A 21,668-nucleotide genomic window follows, 5' to 3' on the forward strand; every position below is an offset into this window, starting at 1 on the left:
ACTAGCTGTTGGACAACACTTTTTAATCAAAAATTTTTTAAATTTTAAAACACGAGTTATAGTTTTAAATACAACAATCCATAATTCATGAAAACAAGTGTTTATACTATAAAAATATGACCAATGTATTTGATAAAATACAAAAGAGGTTTCATTGAGATTGGAGAAATAAGATATGCAACATGAAAACGATAATATGGACGTAAATGCCTCTATGTAAAAATATTGATTAAAAAAAAAGTGAATCTGGGCTTCCCTGGTGGCGCAGTGGTTGAGAGTCCGCCTGCCGATGCAGGGGACGCGGGTTCGTGCCCCGGTCGGAGAAGATCCCACATGCCGTGGAGCGGCTGGTCCCGTGAGCCATGGCCGCTGAGCCTGCGCGTCCGAAGCCTGTCTCCGCAATGGGAGAGGTCACAACAGTGAGAGGCCCGCGTAAAAAAAAATACACACACACACAAAAAAAAAGTGAATCTATTTGATGAAGTTTAATGAGTTATCCAAAGATTCAATATTGTGTATAAGTAGAAACTTGTTAAAAATTTCAAGAAATTCTCTTAATGACATGGCATTAGAGTCAGACACATATCAATATTTTTTCCATTAAAACCTGAACATTGGTCTTTGATGAGCTTTCATACGGTTTTCTATAAGCTTGGTTCTAACCAAACGCTCTCCAGACATATACCCACCTGTACAGAGAAAGTCAGTGACAAACGAGGACCAGCTACAGGATTTGTGGGGCCTGGGGCCTAATAAAAATGCAGGGCCTCTTTCTCAAATGTATTAAAAATTTCAAGACAGCAACAGCAGAGCATTCGACCAAGTGTGGGGCACTTCTGACTGCAGGTCACATGTCCGCGAAGCCAGCCCTGGTGACAAGTATAGACAGAGGTCTGACCAAAGACCCTGACCTAATATGACCCTAGAAGAGTGCCTGGCAGATGACAGATGTGCATGATGATTTGTTTGGAAATCCGAGGAGTTCAGCTCCCAAAAAGACCCATAAAAGCAAAGGGCCATCTCATCTAGGCAGAAAATTTAACTAATTACCATGACACTATTACACATCTAGAATCTATGCCAAACACTGACAGGGAGCAAAGAAACAATGTGCACTGAATATATTTCACAAAGTTTAATTAGAAAGTTAATTAAGTCAAGGCCAGATATTCTCAATACTAGGACCCAAAAGAGAGCTCTTTGCCCAGCCTGACTACTGTTTTCAAATGATGCTAAAGATACGGCAGCTGGTAAGCAGTTCGCACAGTGTCATCCCATTCAGAGATTCTCCTTCTCCAGCCCTGCAGGAGGGGACAGTCCCTTCAGAAGACAAAACACGTCATCTGACTTGAGCAGACTGAATCACCTCGTGTTTTGGGTTTTGGTCCTGATACGCAGCGTGTTTCTCCTGTCTGCACAGTTCCCCTCCTTTCACACTTCCTCGCTCTTCCTTCACCCCTTTAGTACATGCAGGGCACCTGATCACTCCAGATTTTAGGAAAAAGGAAGAGGAGGTGTGCCAAGTGATAACACTGTGGCTTCACACAAAAGATGGCAGCTGGGTGAGAAGAGACTTTAGGAAGCTTAAGGGGCTGGGGGAGAGGATTCCAGCCCAACCTTTCACACAAGCCCCAGCCTGTTTGCTACCTTAACAGGTAAGAGAACTCCTTTTATGCTCTCCGCATTGTTATGTGCAAAGGGCTCGGGAGGTGCTATATAAGCACCAACTAAAATTCTTACCATGTACAACTTAATCTTACTCTGGAAAAGAGAGCTAATTTGTCCCAGGAAGGGACATATGAGAGCTAATATGTCCCTACATGCTCTGCCAGGGCACTGTACTCAGCACTTTATGTATCACTGCAATTAATATGAAGAACAATGCCACGGATAGGTATGCAGACCCCCATTTTACAAGTGAGGAAACTGAGGCTCAGAAAGTACTTTGCCCGGGGTCATCCAACTGGTTGGTCCACCTAAAACCCAGGTACATCTGACTCTGAATTACAGCTCTGACAATAATGTTTCTTTCCAGTGCCTACCTTAACCTAACTAATGTAATTTTACATAGTAACAGCAAAAACAAAACAAAAAACGATTGCAGCACAAGAACCGGGAGTCACGGAAAGACGCCTTGTAGTCAATTCGTGAACTCAGCCGCTATTTACCGTGGGGCACCCTGTGTCAAGCCCCGTGCTAAGAGATGGATAAAAAACAGTGAAAACAAGAATAATCAGGGCTTATGCTGCAGTAGGAGATACGCCAAACAAATAGACAATTCCAACCAGTGTGATTAATATCAGGATAGGAGAAGCGATTTTAATGAAACACCTTTTCTGTTCTTCCTATTTCTCCTCAACTCCTCCTCCTCCAGCTTCTGCTCACTTACTGGTTTAGGAGCGTTTGGGGTTACACAGTTGGCTGTGCTCGATAATCACATGGCAAAACCTTTCAGACCCACAAACACCCACCAATATCAGAGATTTTTTCACCATCTCCAATGCTTCTTCAGTGCTTCTAAAAATTTTACGATCAATTTCAAAGAGTGAATGTAACAGAGTTTGCCCAGAGTAAGAAATAACTGAAACATTTATCCTCACCACAGATTTTTCTAATGTCAAAAATTCTGATCATCTTTACAGACTAACTCAAGTCCTCCCAGAGCCCTTCCCAGATTTCCCCAGTCAGGATTCACTGCTCCATCAACTGTACTCCTTTACTTAAATATCTATTTCAGCCCTTGAACTCTACTTGGAGTTGGCTGTGTTCCTGTCTCCCCATTGCAGTACGAGCTCACTGAAGGTGAAGACCAGGTCTCACTCATATTTGAGACGGTATCTCCACACATGTACCCCCAATACCCAGCAGAGAGTAAACATTCCACATATATTTGCTGAAACTACACAAACAAAATTAATATTTTATCATATACCTATTTGCCACTCTTTCTTAAATGTTCTAAAGATTAACTGTAGTATGATTCAGTGTGCCCAGATTATGGTTCAAAATTTACACTTGGAACTCTTCAGGCCCCAAACACCCTGCTAGGAATAATATACAAATCTATCTCCACACCTTTACTTCCTACCTCGGGAAAGAGAGGAACAGAGTAAAGAGTAAATATTTATTGAATGAATAAAGGAATTAGTGATCATAATAGGAAATGGTAAAAGATAAAATTTAAAAGGATATGTTCTGGGACTTCCCTAGTGGCACAGTGGTTAAGAATCCGCCTGCCAATGCGGGGGACACAGGTTCAAGCCCCTGGTCCGGGAAGATCCCACATGCCGTGGAGCAACTAAGCCCGTGCGCCACAACTACTGAGCCTGCGCTCTAGAACCTGTGAGACACAACTACTGAGCCCACACGCCTAAAGCCCGTGCTCCGCAACAAGAGAAGCCACTGCAATGAGAAGCCCGCGCACTGCAACGAAGAGTAGCCCCTGCTCGCCGCAACTAGAGAAAGCCCGCACGCAGCAACAAAGCCCCAACGCAGCCATAAATAAATAAATAAATAGATAGATAGATAGATATGTTCGCCAAATATCTTCTTCCCACTTTTTAAACCCATGGCTTCACAGTGTATGGATGGCTCCCCAGTATACCCCTGGAGCTGACACCTCACTCTGAGCTATGTACTCTCCCATCCCGTTCTGTCTTACTCTGTCTTGAACCTATTCAGCAATGAAATTGGTCTTGTTAAGGTCACTAATGACCTCCACGTTGCCAAATCCCATCGTTGAGTCTTGGTCTTCCTTTAATTTACTTTACTGGCATTCAACAGAGCTGAACACTGCCCTCCGTCATGAAACACTTTCTTCTCCTGGACACCAGAACTCCAGGCTCTCGTCTTTCCTTCTATCTCAGTGGCTATCCCTTGTCAGTTCTTTTCTGGGTCCTCTTTTTTTTTCTCTTTATTAATTAATTTATTTTTATTTATTTTATTTTTGGCTGTGTTGGGTCTTTGTTGCTGCGCCCGGGCTTTCTCTAGTTATGGCGAGCAGGGGCTTCTCATCGGGGTGGCTTCTCGTGTTGCAGAGCACGGGCTCTAGGCACACAGGCTCAGTAGTTGTGGCTTGCGGGCTCTAGAGCACAGGCTCAGTCGTTGTGGCGCACAGGCTTAGCTGCTCCGCGGCATGTGGGATCTTCCCGGACCAGGGCTCGAACCTGTGTCCCCTGCATTGGCAAGTGGATTCTTAACCACTGCACCACCAGTGAAGCCATCTGGGTCCTCTTTCCTTCCCATCTCTAAATGCTGGAGAGGCTCAAGGCTCAGTCCTCTGACCTCCACTCTTCTATCTAGGCTCACTCCCTAGGTCATCTGTCCATTCTCATGATTTTAAATATACTGACAACGTCCTGACTGGTATCCCCAACCCCAGCCTTCTTCCTGAACTGCAAGCCCAACATACATCCAACAACCTACTTAACATCTCCAAGTGGACAAATAATAAACAATATAACAAGAATATGACCAAAACAGCTTAATTTCTCCCTCTAATCTCCTCTTTCAGTGTTCCCCACCTCAGTACAGAACAACTCCATTTTTCAAACTGTGAAGGCTAAAACTCTTGGCATCACTGTGGTAGAGATAGCTAGTTGCTTCCTCCTCCTATACATTCAGCCACCCTTGCATTTGGTTATGGCCACGTGACTAAGTTCTGGCCAAGGAGGTGTAAGCAATGATGTGTGACATCTCTGATCATGCCCTTGACAGACGGGAACATGTCCTCCCCTTTGGTCCCTGAGAACTGGAATGCAGATGTGCGTGTAGGCACTGGAGCAGCCATCTTGGACTACAAGCTAGATGCCTCATACAGAGGATAACACAGCACTAAACAGAACTGGCTCCCTAGTGATCATGGAATTATTAAACCGGCTCTCAACCACTTACCCAGATTTTTACTTAAAAGAAATATAAGCTTCTATCTTATTTAAACCATTATTATTTTGGATATCTCTGCTGCAGCAATCAAACCAATACCTTAACTAATATATAGAATTTGGAACCTGGAAGTAATCAACCTAAACAGAATATAAATACATGGCAGTGTTTTAGGGCTCAGCATGGGCACAGATATTGCAGGATGGAAGGCTGGTAACCTTGTTAGGCCACAATAAAACGTTTGGTAAAACCTGTGACACCTCAGAAAATAGCCTGCATGCCTACACGGCCTACAATTCTAGGGGAACTGGTTGAACAATTCGGAATTTGGGTGCCTATTGGCTTCTTGCCACTTTAAGCAAGAAGTTCCACAAGAATGAGACAGACTCAAGCTGCAGTTTGCCGATTTGCCTGCAGAGATAAAAGGGAAAACAGGTCTGCCTAAGGCACGTCCACAGTCTAGTCTAAGTTTGCTCAGAGTCTGGTAATTTGGGGATCAAGTAGGGTTGAAAAAGCCAACTCCTTCAGGCTCCTGAAAGAAACAAGCTGGAGACACTGTTCAGCCCCAGGAAGGGGATATTCTCCAATGACCTGGCCCCAAAGGACTGATTCAGGAACTCCCACCACTGCCAAGGCAGGGAGACCCCCTACCACAGCCTGGCAGGAGCTGACAATGGCTGTGGACCAGTGAGGGATCTGTACTCCCCATTCTTCCCTTTTCGAAGTGGTAGTTATTTCCATGATTCTATCCTACTCCACCACATCACATGGTGGGGCGGGGGCGCGGGGAGGGAACAGCAGCTGATAACCTGCATTTTAATCTAAAGGTTCCTGGATGGTATATCACCCAGAGATTCTGGACTCAACTGAAGGTTGCCTCTTTAGGAAAGCAGAGCGTGTGTTTTAGGTTTCGGAAGAAGGGTTTGAACAGAACAGCCTTGACTGTACTCCCCTTCTAACGTGAGAGAGCTTTTAGATGAGCATACAGCTACCCAGTAAGAACTGCAGTTCTCAGCTTCCCAGCCAGGAGCCGTGGCCACGTGACTTAGGTTCTGGCCAATGGGAGGTGAGCAGAAGTGAGTGATCTGTGCAACTTCCAAGCTGTGCCATTAACGAGGAGCATGCCTTCTCCTTCCCCTCTCCTCTCGTCCCTCTGGCTACAGTGCAGACAGACGTGGACCAAAAGATGGATGCCATACGTTAGGAGAGTTGGTACAACAGGACAGAAGGCGCCTGGGCCCCTAATGAGCGCGGAGCTGCCACAGCAGCCCCAGCCTCCTACCCAGACTTCTATTTAGAGAGAAATAAACATCTATCTGGTTTAAGCAGCTGCTATTTCGTGTTGTGCTATTTCAACTGTTACAACGGTCCACTCGATGACATCCCAGCTCAGATGGCCATTCTTGACTCCACTCCACATCCATCCCATCACCCAATCCTATTGGCTCTACCCACAAAATATCTGACCATCCTCTATCTGACCTTTTCTCACCTTCTCCACTACAAACCCTGGTCCTGGGACTCCTGCACTGGCCTCCTAACCTTTCTCTCCATTTTCACTCTTTCCCCCTTTATCTATTCTCTTCACAGCAGCCACAGTGATTCTTTTAAAACATAAATCAGGGACTTCCCTGGTGGTCCAGTGGTTAAGACTCCACGCTCCCAATGCAGGGGGCCCGGGTTCGATCCCTGGTCAGGAAACTAGATCCCACACGCCACAACTAAGACCCGGCGCAGCCAAATAAACTAATTAATTAATAAATTTTAAAAAAAACATAATTCAGAATGTAAGCCCCATGCAGGCAAGGATTTCTGCCTGTATTGTTCATTCATATATCCTCATGATCTAAAACAAAGCTGGGCATATACCATATGTCATCAAATACAAAATGTCACTGACTGTAAACTGCACCGTTGTTTTTTGCACCACCAAGACAAAAAACTACTGTCCATTAAACCACAACAAAATACCTTAACAACAGACCAGGCCAGAGTAGTAATCAGTTACACCAGCCTCTCATTGCTTTGAAATTTCTTTCTGAGAAGGTGGAGTGTCTCTGACCTTCAATTGCATTGCCTGGGTGTAAAAGGCAGTCCTTCTAACTGTATGTTCAATTTCAAAATGTGACACAGCTTCAGAGACTTGTGGATTTCTGCCTTTCTACGGCTCCCTAATGCACTTGGTTGCTGCTTTGCAATAAAATATGAAATTGTGGTCATTCTTTCACCAACATTTTCTTTGTTTCCTTTACTAATATCAAATTGAGACCCCACTGCTATTTCCATTTCTCTCTGCATACAAAGTAACATATGCTTTCACTGCTAATCAAAGTGTAATTTGGGGGGAGGCATTTAAAATAGCAACTATATTTATCATGCACAGCATTTAATTGAAGGTACAACAACATGAACAGGTATAACCAGGTTTACACATAAACAGGAAATGACAACTTTCACAACTACCACGTGGCCAACCGTGATTACACCAAGAAGCATCCCAATTTCAAAGATGTGAAAATGTGAAGTAAAAAAAAAGGTTGGGGCACCTCAGAATTGATTGAAAGTCGCCTCCTAAAATTGCACACACTCCTCGCATTGCTCTCCATCCCTTTATAGCCTATTTTATTTTTCTCCGTGGCACTGTCACCAAATGACATCTTATATGTATGTATTTGTTTATCACGTCTCCTCCCACTAGAAAGGAGCTCCACGCAAGCAAGGCTCGTGTGGTGTCTGACATGCAGCAAGTAAATGGCAAGTATCACTGAAGGAGCTGCTACAGAAGCTCTCTCCACCTGGACACACCACAAGTACCTTCTGAGAAAATGCATTCTGTGCCAAGCACAGGCCTGAAGACCCAAGGACCCGTTGTCAGAAGTCTTTCTGTCTTTTTCCCCTAAAAGAGTAGAGGGCTATTTGATAAGCTCCACTCTTAGCAATAACGAGGGCTTCCACTTCCCATCTCAAGAGGGACAATAAAAATGCTGCAACCATTACATCTGGCTGAGATTATTCCTATTTTGGAGGTAGTTTAGCAAAGGGATTAAGAACTCTGGGATCAGACTCTGGATTAGAATCCAGGTTCTACCACTTCCTCGTTGTCCACCTTTTGGCAAGTTAATTTCTATCAGCCTCAACTTTTAAATCTGTAAAACGGGGCTATTAGTACCAACCTTGCTGAGCAAGTTAAGTGCTTAGCACATATTAAGAGCTTCATAAATATCAACTATTATCATTACCATTCTCTGTTTCTTGGCTAAAATGAACAAAAAGGAGTGAGAAGGGGCCTGGGAGGCAACATCCCACTCTCCTTCCAGGCTTGAGGAAGGAGAATCCTGGTTATCAAGTGCGTGTTAGCAATGATCTACTGGAAAAAAAGTGAGCTTAGGTCCTGAGGCCTGTTACAAAGAAAGAAAAGGTCAGAGATGGAGATGTTAAGAGCAGAAAGGCCAGGGCTGGCGCCTCTATGTCAGCTCATCTCTCAGTGGTCCAAAGGAACAAATCTGCTTTCTCCAAAATCTGCTCCTTGTCTGGAATTCCTTCTCTCTCCTCCAATGAAACCAAGGAGTCATCTTTTTCTTTCTTTCTCTGCGTCCACCTCTTTCACATCAAACTTATCATCAGAAGTGGGTTAACTTAGATCCTCAATATTTCTGATGTCTGCTCTCCTCCGTTCCCACTGCCAAGGCCTTGCTTGAGACTCCACTGCCTTGGTTCCCATAGCAACAGCAGCCACCTTCTTCCTATCCACCTTTGACACCCTTGCCAGTTATCTTTCGAATCCCTTAAAATCCCTCAAAGGCTTCTGATAGTCTTACTGAGAAAGTTCAAACTCCTAAGCATTTCTGAAAACCCTCGGAGACCTGGTGCCTGTCTGCCTGCGGCCACTCCCCCAGGCAAATCCTGTCTCCAGTCCCACTAGTTCTTGTGGTTTCCTGAGCTCCCCAGTTTCACAGCCGGTTTCAAGAGCCCTTCGCATAAGCATCGCTTTTTCTTGAAAGTTTTCGCTAAGACGCTAAGCCAACAGGGCTCCCTTCTTGTTTTTCTTACTGTCTTGTGCATAGGTCCACAACAGCTCTTAGCACCCTGTCTGTATTGTAATTGCTGGACTCCTAGCTATCTCTATCTCTACCCATCCCCTAACCCCAGTTAAATAATTTCTTTAAGAAAAAGACTGTGTTTCTCCTAACCTACCTAACACATTGCTGGAAATGCACAGCATCTTTTGTTTTAACATCTTTATTGGAGTTTAATTGCTTTACAATGTTGGGTTAGTTTCCGCTTTATAACAAAGTGAATCAGCTATACATATACATACATCCCCATATCTCCTCCTTCTTGAGTCTCCCTCCCACCCTCCCTATCCCACCCCTCTAGGTGGTCACAAAGCAACAGCATCTTTTTTTTTTTTTTAATTTTAATTTTTATTTTTTTGCGGTACGCAAGCCTCTCACTGTTGTGGCCTCTCCCGTTGCGGAGCACAGGCTCCGGACGCGCAGGCTCAGCGGCCATGGCTCACGGGCCCAGCCGCTCCGCGGCATGTGGGATCTTCCCGGACCGGGGCACGAACCCGTGTCCCCTGCATCGGCAGGCGGACTCTCAACCACTGCGCCACCAGGGAAGCCCCAACAGCATCTTTTTAAAAAATGTTTGCTGAGTGAATGATTTTGGAGGGGTGTGATGAGAGTCAGCACCAAAAAGACTAGAAACTTGATCACATCATGAATGAATTCATAAAAAACAACACTTTTACAGAAAAACTATGCAGATCAACCATGTTAGTAGGATATTTATATAGAAGCTGTGGTGAATTTATTGGCAGTTGTTGGGCAGTAAAATACAGTAAAAAGGGCTTTTAGATCAGGAACCCTGGGTTTGAATTCCAATTCTGTCACTTCTAAGCCAGGGCACTATGGACTTAACCTAATTCTCAGATGCTTCACCTATAAAACAAGGAAAATTTAAGGAACTGCTGGACTGCACTGTTTTATCAAATGAGACAATGGTTGTAAAATGCCTGGCACAGAGCAGGTTTCTAAGACTGCTAATAAATGTTGGTCCCTTTCCACTGAAAAAACACTGCTAAAATGTCCAAGGTCATATATTCTGCATTTGGGAAGGAAGACAACTTCTAAAACCTTGACCACACCCTGAATCCCAGCCAGCCCTCTTGAAGATGAACTAGGTCATACAGATTTTGCAAAAAAAAAAAAAAAAAAGAAAGAAAATCATTTCAATGAAAACACATCAGCACCATAGTTGAAAACCAGTTTAAAATACCTGCCCTACTCAGAGCATCATTTTGGTATAAAAAACAAACAAACAAACAAAAACACATGAGCAGGGTACAGAATGAATGTAATGTAAATAATGACGCCTTGAAATGCAGGCTCCTGAAGAGAATAAACTTAGTCATGGATCTGCTCTATACAGCAAAGGGCTCATTGTAATGTGCTATATAAACAGCACTGAAGTTAAAGAAATACTCTACTGAGAAAGCACAAGAGAAGAAAAGTACAAGAATTCAAGGTGATCTATAAGAGGGACCAAAAAGTACCCATAATGTAAAATCTTCTAAAGCTACTACCCTGGTTATAGCAGGCTCTATTTGCCATGGACTACATTCTCATATATTTTCATTTTGCTAAAATATGACACTCTGTCATACCTAATTTCCTAATTTAGATTGAAAGATCAATGTCTTGATTGTTTACACCCTGAGATACATGTTTGAGTTTTCAATAATATAAATGTATTATTTTCTAACCAAATAAATGTCAACTACCGTATCTGTGACACAAGTTTCCACCCATAGAGTAACAATAAGGCAAAAGTTCTGGAAATGTCTCTGTTGAGAACTGTTCACCTAATCCCAGAATTACAGGAAATGGATTAAAAAAAACTTAAGCTTCTTCCCCATAAAATATTTGTTTTAGATTATGCTGAGAGTAAAATTACCAGTTATTGAACTGTCCCTTTGTGTTCAGGCCAACTAATTTGTTGAACATAATTTTATATTGATCTTGTATTAGTGAATTTAATTTTTCACATTTATTTTAATATTTTGTTGACCTTGAAAAATGTCTATCTCCTCCACAATGATTATATTTGTTCCATATATGGTAAAAAAAAAAAAGTTAATACCTTCCTCAAGGACTGGATAAAGTGAAGAGCTACAGTTCAGATTATACAGTTCTTTAACTGGTCTGTATGCTTTAATGGTTTTCTTAGTGAAAACTCAAGTATGTAAAAACTTCTAAACCAGGAACAATTTAAAGAATGTCAAGAAAAAAAGTAATTTCTGGAGGTAAAAAACTCACTAAAAAACTATCTGCCTTAAGAGAAATGATCCACTAGCATTAATGTTAAAGAAAAAAGGGGGTGCACTTTAAAAAAACTACACAAAACAAAGTGCCTCTAAGAGGATCTCTTGATAGTTCCTACCTGAATCAAAGAAATTGTTCAATATTCTTCTAATTTAAGATTACACTATTGATGTATTTAGAAAACAAAATCAGTAACAAAGAATGGGCAATCCTGACTTTCCAAAAAGCCAGGTATCAAAACCAACAAAATTATTTGCTTCCTTTTCTGCGTGACCCTTAACCCACCACTTGCCTGCCTCATCTCTGGAGAATTTTAGTCCCTAGGTAAATATACTGACTGCTCTGCAGCTAAAACTGAAGCATGGAAGTTTTACAGTACAACCAACCTGATAGATGACTACTTTCATAATACTGTAGAGAAGTTTTACATGAACTGTGGAAGAAATGGTAGGTGGAAGAGAATGAGGCCAGCAGGGGTCCTGAAAGGGAAGCTCCCTATTTGTAAAAAAAAAAGAAGGGAAAAGTCAACAGAGTCACAGGAAAATCCTGGTACCCTAAATGCCACTTTTTCTTATTATTATTAAATAATCTTGAAAACATCAAGAAGGGGATCTGTAAGACTCCTTTCAGAAATGATAATAGGAGGAATTTTCAAAGTCATTTGCTTCCATTTGCTTCCTGTTCAGTGTCTGTTACAGCAAAACACAAATTTGAAAGGGGCAAAAACTAGAAAAAGGCATAATGAAAGAGGAGTATACCAGAAGCCATTAGTGGTCTGTTAAATTGCTAGAATTTAACTGTAATTCACGAAGCTATTGAGAAGATGCATATTTTGTTAAATATCAAAGAATCTGTCTGTAGACCACCCCCAAACACATATGTAATGTTTAATTAACTTATACAGTGAAATGCCACACATACTTGGGATTTCAAATCCTTTAAAAACATACACCTATACATTATGATTCCTCCCAAAATTATTCTTTAGATCTCTGCAGTAAGGCGAGCGCGCGCACACGCACATGCGCGAGCGCGCGCGTATACACACACACACACACACACACACACACACACAACTTGATGTAAATCTAGCCCTTTTTGCTTAAATACCCTGAAGAAAAGAATGAAAGCCTCAGTATGCTCTCCTCTTCTTTAGACCCTAAAAGAAGACTCGAAAAGAGGCAAATGGAGTTCAGGATGGAAAAAGAAGGCAAAGGAATACAAGAGAATACAACCGGAGACCCTCTCAGGGACTCATTTAATTCTCAGAAAATGTCATCTCCATTCCTGCCCAAAGGCCAGGCACCACTGGCGCAATATCAACCCTATCCAAAGCGCCAAAGAGTTGCCAACTAATCTCCCAAGGTGTCCCCCAACCTCCTCACCTCATCAGCGCTCAGCTCCTCCATCGCTTTCCTCTTAATGGTGAAAGGCGTTAAGGAGAGATCTTCTGTTCTTTGAGACTAGGGCGGGAGGAGAGTGGAAGGTGTCTATCGGGCTGTCTGGTCCCCCGAATGGGGGAGGTTTCAGAACTGCATAGTCAGAGGTTAAAAAATAAGAACACGAGAGGCAGTGAAATGCCTTGGCGTCGGTCACTCCAATTGCCCCAGAGACTCCTACAGCTGCTTACGCCACGAGCAGCCTCCTTTGACCGCCACTGCTGCTGCTACAGGGTTACCGTAAGGCGCCACTTTTTACCCTCTGCTTCCCAGGTTACCCAGACTAGGGAGCTCGGTCTCCAGCTCTCCTCGTGCCCGGAGCCTACTGTGTCTTCGTGGTGGTGGCGCGGCAGCTGCGCTTCCTCCAGCAGATCGTGCTCTCCTTCCAACCCTTTCCCCCTGGCGGGAAGTGTTCAACTGCAGAGTGGGTGCCCCGAGGCAAGGCGACCCCAGAGCCGCCCAGGCAGAGCCCAGCACTGAGGAGAGAAGCTCCTCCCCTCCCAAAGCAGGCCGGCCACGCCCCGCCTCCACGCCGGAGCCTGGGCAAGGGGGAGGGGGAGGACCGAACTCGCGATGTTCTGGCTGGAAGAGTAAATCCTCCTACCCCTCCACCCCTACTCTTACCCCCTCGCCCCACCAAGTATTATTCATCAAAACAACAGGGCGGCCATCTTTGAAAGGGATCACGTGACCCCGTCAGACAGGCGGGGTTTCTGGCCCCAGGACGAGGCAGCCAATGGGCCGCGGGCGTCGCGCGGCCGATTTCCTCTCTCCTGAGTCTCCTCCCGCCTCCGCCCCACCCTCTCCCCGGCAGCCGCGCGGGGCGGGGGGAGGGGCGAGCGGGGCCGCCGGCGGACCAGCCGAGCGCGGGGGGCGGGGCGGAGAGTTGCCATGGCGACGGCACGGGGAGCGGTGCGCGGGCCCGGCCCAGGTAGGTTCCCGGGAGGGCCACGTGGGCGGGCGATGGCGGAGGCCGCGGGGCACGGGGCCTGCAGACAACGGGAAGATTGGCCAGAAGGGGACTCCCGCCCGCGACCCGGGCCCACAGCGCCTCCCTTGTTCCCAGGCTTTTCTCTTTAGCGGCTCACAAACGCCTCTCGACTGTCCACGATGCCATCCAAACGAACTAAAAGAAACGGAAAACGTCTCCTTTCTGCGATGCGCGTTCTCTACCAGCCTGACCGCTCACATTCTGCAAAACCTTTCTACGTAGACTCTTCCTCCTCCGCAAGGAAAGCCCATTTGGAAGAAAACTTTAACACAAGCAGAACTTCATTTCATTTCACTTTGTTCTTTTAGAGAGATAATTTCTGATTTTTTTTTTAAAGTGTGTTCCAAATTTGAAAGTATAAATGGGTTTGAGACCCAGAAAACTTTGAAGTGCATACACAAACACAAGGAAGACTTGTGGAGCCAAGGAAAAGAAACCATCGTCCTCACCTGGACAAGAATACAAAAAAAATTTTAATTGAAATGTGTGTGATCAAAACATCATATTAGTTTTAACGTGTACAGCATAATGATTTGACATACGTATATATTGGGAAATGATTACCACAATATGTTAACACCCATCACCACACATACTTGTTTTTTTGTTTTTTTTCTTGGAATGAGCACTTTAAAGAGTTATTCGCTTAGCAACTTTAAAATATATGATACAGTATTGTTGACTGTAGTCCCAATGCTGTACATTACACCCACAGGACTTCTTATAACTGAGTTTGTACCTTTTGACCACCTTCACCGTTTTGCCCACGCACTATCCCCCTCTGGCAACCACAAATCTGTTCTCTGAAGAATGCAAATATTTTATAATATACAAGTCTAAACAGTGGTCAATGTTTAACAGTGTCATGAAATTCCAGATTTTGCCACCTACGAAGAATGTAATGTATGGGATGGTTTACTTAACCATAATATTACAGATTGCATTCCAGAATTAAAAGTCACAATTTTTTTTTCCTGCTACTTACTTAAAATAGTAACCTGACAACCAGATATGTAAGGAATTTGTAAGTAAAATTAGACCACTGCTGGCTTTACATATTATCTGCTCTCCAGGAAAGGAATTCTGTGTAAGCCAGAATTTAGATGCCTGTTGACATTGATATCAGTACATTTACTTCTTTTTTTAAACGTGGTCATTGCCATGTAATTCGTATTCCATACAATTCACCCATTTAAAGTGTACGATGGTTGTAGAATATTCACAGTTATCAACCATCATCACTAATTCCAGAACATTTCATCACCCCAGAAAGAAACCCTGTACCTGTTAACAGTCACCCCCCATTCTCCCCTCCTCTCCCTCTGGGCAACCACTAATCTACTTTCTGTCTCTACCAATGGAATCCTACTCTATGTGGCTTTTTGTGTCCAGCTGCTTTTATTTAGCATATGTTTTCAAAGTTTATCCATGCTGCAGTATATATCAGTACTTCATTTCTTTAATGCCGAATAATATTCCATTGTATGGATATACCACATTTTGTTTATTCATTCATCAGCTAATGGACGTTTGGGTTGTTTCCACTATTTGGTTATTATGAATAATGCTGCTATCAATATTTATGTGTAAGTTTTTGTGTGGACATTTGTTTTAATTTCTCTTGGATATATACCTAGGAGGAGAATTTCTGGGTTTTATGTTTAACTTTTCAAGCAACTGAAAAACTGTTTTCCAAAGCGCCACACCATTGTACATTCCACCAGCAACGTATGAGGGTTCCAATTTCTCCAAACCTCACCAACACTTGTTAGTATCTCTTTTTTAGAATAGTCACACTAGTAGATGTGAAGTGGTATCTCATTGCAGTTTTGTGTTTTCATTCCTCTGAGGGCTAACAATATTGAGCATCTTTTCATGTATTTATTAGTTATTTGTATATCTTTGGACAAATATCTGTCCAAATCCTTTGTTCATTTTTTAATTGGTTATTTGTCTTTTTATTGTTGAGTTGTAAGAGTTCTTTATATACTCTGGATATTAGTCCCTTAACAAACATGTAATTTATAAATATCTTTCCCATTCTGTGGGTTGTCATTTCACTTTCTTGATAGTATCATTTGCAGCACAAATTTTTTTATTTTGATGTAGTCCAATTTCTTTCTTTCTTTTGTCATTTGTGCTTTTGATGTAATACATTCACTTTTACAAGGCATATTGAATCATTTATTATTTCTCTTAGTCAGTTTGTGCTGCTATAACAATACCATAGACTGAGTGGCTTATAAGCAACAGAAATTTATTTCTTAGTTCTGGAGGCTCAAAGTCAGAGGTCAGGGTGCCAGCATGATCAAATCTGGTGAACTCCCTCTTCCAGGTGGCTTGTACTAGCTTCTGCTGGTATCCTCACATGACTGTGAACAGAGAGCAAGCAAGCTCTCTAGAAACTCTCATAAGGGCACTGATCTCATTTGAGTGCCTCACCCTTATGACCTCATCTATTCCTAATTATTTCTGCAAAGTAATGCCATCACATGGGGAGGGTGTCAACACATGAATTTGCAGGAGACACAAACATTCCATCTGTAACAATATTCAAATACTATAGGAAATATCCTTCCCATTTTGTGGCTGGAGAAAGTGAAACTATGACTATTAAATGGCCTGCCCCAAGTCAAATGGGAAAATGATTAGAAGTCTTGCTTCCCCTGAATTCTTTCCCTATCACACAAATATCTGTCTATACATCACAAGAATACAATATCTAGAACAAAATGGGTGTTCGAAAAATGTAAGATGAAGTACTGATTGTATGCTTGTTTGCTGAGTAGTGATATCGTGAAAATGCCACAGTATTTTATTCACCATAGATTCCATGTCCAATCTAGCTTTAACCTTTTATGATTTATGACATTTGGATTTTCTGACATAGAATTCACTTTTAAAGCTGTCTCACTATTTTAAGACTAAGAAATACAGGGATTTTTTTTACCATTTGCGTGACAACTCCACTCCCTTTCTTTTTCTTCAACTCCAAAGTACTCTTTCTGCAAATACAATGAATTTTATAAAATCACAAAAATTAAAAGTGAACTCTCTTTAGCCATGTACTGTATTTCCCATGGTCTTTTACAGGATGAATCCCTCTAATATGCTTTTTAGTGCCTTTTACAGTTGTGTTTTAAACTGCGCAAGTGCTGGAGTACCTACCACTTCCCTTAGGGGAAGCTTTCCCACAAAATCGTAAATAAGAGTATCTCAGAGGTGTTCATGATACTTAGCTCATTGTTTTGCTCAGTTTCTTCCATCTTCCATCTTCTAAAGGGGGCATTATATTACCCCCTTTAGATCATGCAAAATAATCTGTCTGCCTCATTTGGGAACTACCAAGCATCAAGGCCCAAGACAAATTAGTTCTCAGAATTACCTAGAAGTTAGCAAAAGTACTTTTTAATACTAGTAACAGATAAAGGAGGAGAACAAACTGAAACGTGACTGAAAATAAAAGTATACTTTGGGCAGATTTTGTTATTTTATAAGGGGAAAGGAGTTTCTGTGGGGTTTTTTTCACTTGAAAGTAAAAATAGGGACTTCCCTGATGGCGCAGTGGTTAAGAATCCGCCTGCCAATGCAGGGGACACAGGTTCAAGCCCTGGCCCGGGAAGATCCCACATGCCACAGAGCAACTAAGCCCGTATGCCACAACTACTGAGCCTGCGCTCTAGACCCCACGAGCCACAACTGCTGAGCCCGCATGCCACAACTACTGAAGCCCGCATGCCTAGAGCCCATGCTCCGCAACAGGAGAAGCCACTGCAATGAGAAGCCCATGAACCGCAATGAAGGGTAGCCCCCGCTCTCAGCAACTAGAGAAAGCCCCCGCGCAGCAATGAAGACCCAACACAGCCAAAAATAAATAAATAAAATAGTCTTTAGAAAAAGTAAAAAATAGCCTCCTAGTCAATTAAAAGGCATTTGTGAAGGTAAATTCTAGAACTTATAATCTTTTAGGATAGCTTTTATTCAAGTGCCAGGATATAGAGAGTTCACTGGACCAAAATTTGTCTTCCTGATGATCTACAAAGCTACCTACATCTATAAGTACAGTATATTCTGTTTTCTCTTCTGCCATCAGAGGTCAGCCCCTGCACCTGGACCCTGGATTCCTTCCCCTCCCACCTTCTTAAGGACTTTGGTCCAGGATTTATGCTTTTTCTTTTGCATCATCATTTTCTTTCTCCCCACTGGACACATTTCTGCTCTAGGGACAATAACTTTAAAAACCCCTACCTTGACCTTACATCTCCTTTGGGCTATGCCTCCTTTACTTGCTTCCCTTCACAGCAAAACATCTCAAAAGACATTTTGCATATTATTTCCACTACTTCCCTTATTCCTCAGTCCAGTCTATCCTCTGTCTGTGCCATTCTGAGAAAATTCTCTTGTTGAGATCGCCAATGATCTCCATCTAGCCAAGACCAGTTCCATTTTTTGTATCCAGTATTTATCAGCCTTCTCAGCAGCATTCAGTACGGTTGAGCACTTTTGAAACACGTTCCCCTATATTGCCTTTCATTGAGGCCACACTCCCTTGGGTTTCCTCTTGCCTCACTGGAAGCTCTTCCTCAGGTTCATTTGCTGCCTCCTTCACCCAAGTTTTTTTTTTTTTTTCACCCAAGTTTTAAATATTGTAGAACTGCAGGCTCAGTGCTGAGTCCTCTTCTCTCTACCAACATGATAAGTGCTATAGATTAAAGTAAGTCCAAGAAGGAGAATAATGCTGGAGATTGGTGTTTCCATTTTAAAGAGGGTGGTCATACAAATGAATCTGTATACAAAACAGAAACTGAGTCACAGGTGTAGAAAACAAACTTATGGTTACCAAGGAGGAAAGGAGTGGGGGGGGATAAATTGGGAAATTGCGATTGACATATACACACTACTATATATAAAAAATAACTAATAAGAACTTACTGTATAGCACAGGGAAATTTATTCAGTGCTCTGTAATGACCTATACGGGAATGGAGTCTAGAAGAGAGTGGGTATATGTATATGTATGGCTGATTCACTTTTCTGTACAGCAGAAACTAACACAACATTGTAAATCAACTATACTCCAATAAAAAAATTAACTAAAAAAATAAATAAAGGGGACTTTCCTGGTGGCACAGTGGTTAAGAATCGGCCTGCCAATGCAGGGGACACGGGTTCGAGCCCTGGGCCGGGAAGATCCCACATGCCACGGAGCAACTAAGCCCGCACACCACAACTACTGAGCCTGCGCTCTAGAGCTCGTGAGCCACAAGTACTGAGGCCGCATGCTGCAAATACTGAAGCCCGGGTGCCTAGAGTCCGTGCTCCGCAGCAAGGGAAGCCACCACAATGAGATGCCTGTGTACCGCAATGAAGAGTAGCCCCCACTCGCCCCAACTAGAGGAAGCCCCACGCAGCAACAAAGACCCAGTGCAGCCAAAAATAAATTAATTAATTTAAATTCAAATAAATAAGTAAAAGGGACTTCTCTGGTGGTCCAGTGGCTAAGACTCCATGCTCCCAATGCAGGGGGCCCAGGTTCGATCCCTGGTCAGAAAACTAAATCCCACATGCCTCAACTAAGAGTTCGTGTGCCACAACTGAAGATCCCGTGTGCTGCAACTAAGACCTGGTACAGCCAAATATATATATATATATATATATATATATATATATATATATATATATATATATATATATAGAGTGGTCAGAGAAGACTTAACTCAGCAAGTAGCATTTGAAGAAAGACCTGAAGGGACAGAGGAAGTGAGCCAGGTGGATATCAGTGGGAGAGCATATGAGGAACAGAGGGAATAGAAGGCCCTGAGTCAGGAATAGGCCTGGCAGGTGGCCAGTGTGGCTGAAGCAGGATGAATGTTAGGGAAAGTAGAAAGTGATGTCTGTGGCTTTCTACCCTAAGATGGGAGCTGTTGGAGCATTCTGAACAGAGGAGTGATCTAATCTCTCCGAGGTTTTAAAAGGATCACTCTCTCGATGCTACATTGAAGACAGACAGTAGGGAATAAGAGTAGAAGCGCAGAGACCAGTCAGGTTCTCACCTCTTGGCTCAGTGATCCAGGTGAGAGGTGCTGAGGGCTCGACAAGATAGCAGCAAGCAAGGTAGGGAGAAGTGATGGGCTTCTGGTTATATTTTGAAGAAATAGCAAACAGAATTTGGGAGTGGAGGGTGAGAATGAAAAAAATGAGAGAAGTCAAGGATGACTCCAAGTGTTGGTAGAAAGAGAAGTTGTGATTCATTGAGATGGGGAGGACTATGGGTGGAGCAGACTCTGAGGGGAAGATAAGGAGCTCAGTTTGGTGCATGGTAAGTCTAAGATATCTACTAGACTTTGAAGTAAAGATGTCAAGTAGATGGCTGCACATATAGCACTGGAGTTTAGGAGAGAGGTCCAGACTAGAGACATCAGTTGAGCAACTTTGGTGCATGGGTGAAAATTTGAAGTCATGAGATGGGATGAGTGATTAGAAGAAGCAAGGAGGAGGAAAGGAATCAGCAAGGGAGACTGACAATGGCTGGCCTGCAGTTGGAGGAAAACCAGGAGACGGTGGTGTCTGTGACCAAAGTCAAGTGAACAAAGTGTTGAAAGAAAGAGGTAATGATCAGCTGTTTCAAATGCTGTCAACAGATGACTTAAGATGAAGACAGAGATTGTCCATTGAATTTAGCAACAAGCAGCTCTTCGGTGACCTTCAGAACAGTTTTGGTGGATTGATGGGGCAGGAAACTGATCTAGGTATGTATGAGAAAGAATGAAGGAATAGACAACTCTCTCAAGCCGTTTTATGGCAAAAAAGAGCAAAGAAATGGGACAGTAGTTGGAGGGAGAAGTGGGTAAAACTGTTTTGTTTTTCATATTGGGAGAAATAATAGTATATCTTGTATGTTAATGGAAATTATCAGTTGAGAGGGAAATTTTTGAATGTTTAGGGAAAAGTAGATTCTGTATACTATTGATGTCTTCTTAAATCCTTTACCTTCTAAGAAGTATATTCTTTTTTTTTTTTTTTTTTTTGCGGTACGCGGGCCTCTCACTGCTGTGGCCTCCCCCATTGCGGAGCACAGGCTCTGGACGCGCAGGCTCAGCGGCCATGGCTCACGGGCCCAGCCGCTCCACGGCATGTGGGATCTTCCCGGACCGGGGCACGAACCCGTGTCCCCTGCGTCGGCAGGCGGACTCTCAACCACTGCGCCACCAGGGAAGCCCTAAGAAGTATATTCTTATCTTATAAATTGGAAAAGTGTATTTCCTCTTGAAAGGAAAATAATAGCAAGATATTTTTCTTACATAAATATTGTTTGCTATTGCTGTTAGCAATTTTCTAGATTTTTAACCTTCTTCTTGCCTAAAATGATACAGCACGCCTGCCAAAGAATGCCTACTGCTTTATGAGGCCATGTTAATCATTAGATGTTGTTTCTGGCTAGAATCACAGGTAATGTCTGTGACTGACTTAATGTCTCTAAAAGTTAACTATCTGAAATTTATGTATTCTGACTCTTACTTGGGCTTAGGATTCAGAATTCTGCTTGCTTGGAGTAGAATTTGATTTTTATAGGATTACATTGTTATGCCTAATGTCTGGGGTTGCTTGATACACTCAGCAGATGTGGTCACCAAATCCAGGAAAGAAAACCAGTACTGCTGACTCACTCTGTCATCTGTTCGTGCATTTGGTAACCACTTATTGAAAGCCTATGATGGGGGAGTTTCCTGGTGGCCTAGTGGTTAGAATTACGGGCTTTCAATGCTGTGGCCCAGGTTCAATCTCTGGTGAGGGAACTGAGATCCCACAAGCACACGCAAAAAAAAAGTAGGAAAAAGAAAAAAAAAAAGCCTATCGTGGGCAAAGCAGTATACAAGCTACAAAGACAACTGGTGAATAAGACATGCTAAGTATTCTCCTACCCATAAGATGCCTTACAGTCAAGGAGAGACATAAAACAGACACACAACTTTCCTGGGCATATATCCGGAGAAAACTCTAATTCAAAAAGATACATGTAGCCCAATG

General features: G+C 42.9%; 1 protein-coding gene across 3 annotated transcripts in view; it reads right to left on the reverse strand.

The window, feature by feature from the left end:
* The window catches only part of UBE4B (ubiquitination factor E4B), a 110,301-nt gene extending 97,002 nt beyond the window's left edge, over positions 1–13,299 (reverse strand). Inside the window, exons 1-2 of one of the 3 annotated variants that reach the window (XM_060283291.1) lie at positions 12,928–13,296; positions 12,596–12,673 (exon numbers count right to left, since the gene is read on the reverse strand). In XM_060283291.1, coding sequence (XP_060139274.1) covers positions 12,596–12,619 — 24 coding nt within the window. In that variant the 5' untranslated portion in view covers positions 12,620–12,673; positions 12,928–13,296. Of the gene's footprint in view, positions 1–12,595 lie in introns of all 3 variants that reach the window. The other 2 variants (XM_030879009.2, XM_030879001.2) reach the window with 2 other exon arrangements.
* Positions 13,300–21,668: the final 8,369 nt, after the last annotated feature.

This window comes from Globicephala melas, chromosome 1, assembly GCF_963455315.2.
Source record: "Globicephala melas chromosome 1, mGloMel1.2, whole genome shotgun sequence".
Taxonomy (NCBI): Eukaryota; Metazoa; Chordata; class Mammalia; order Artiodactyla; family Delphinidae; genus Globicephala; species Globicephala melas.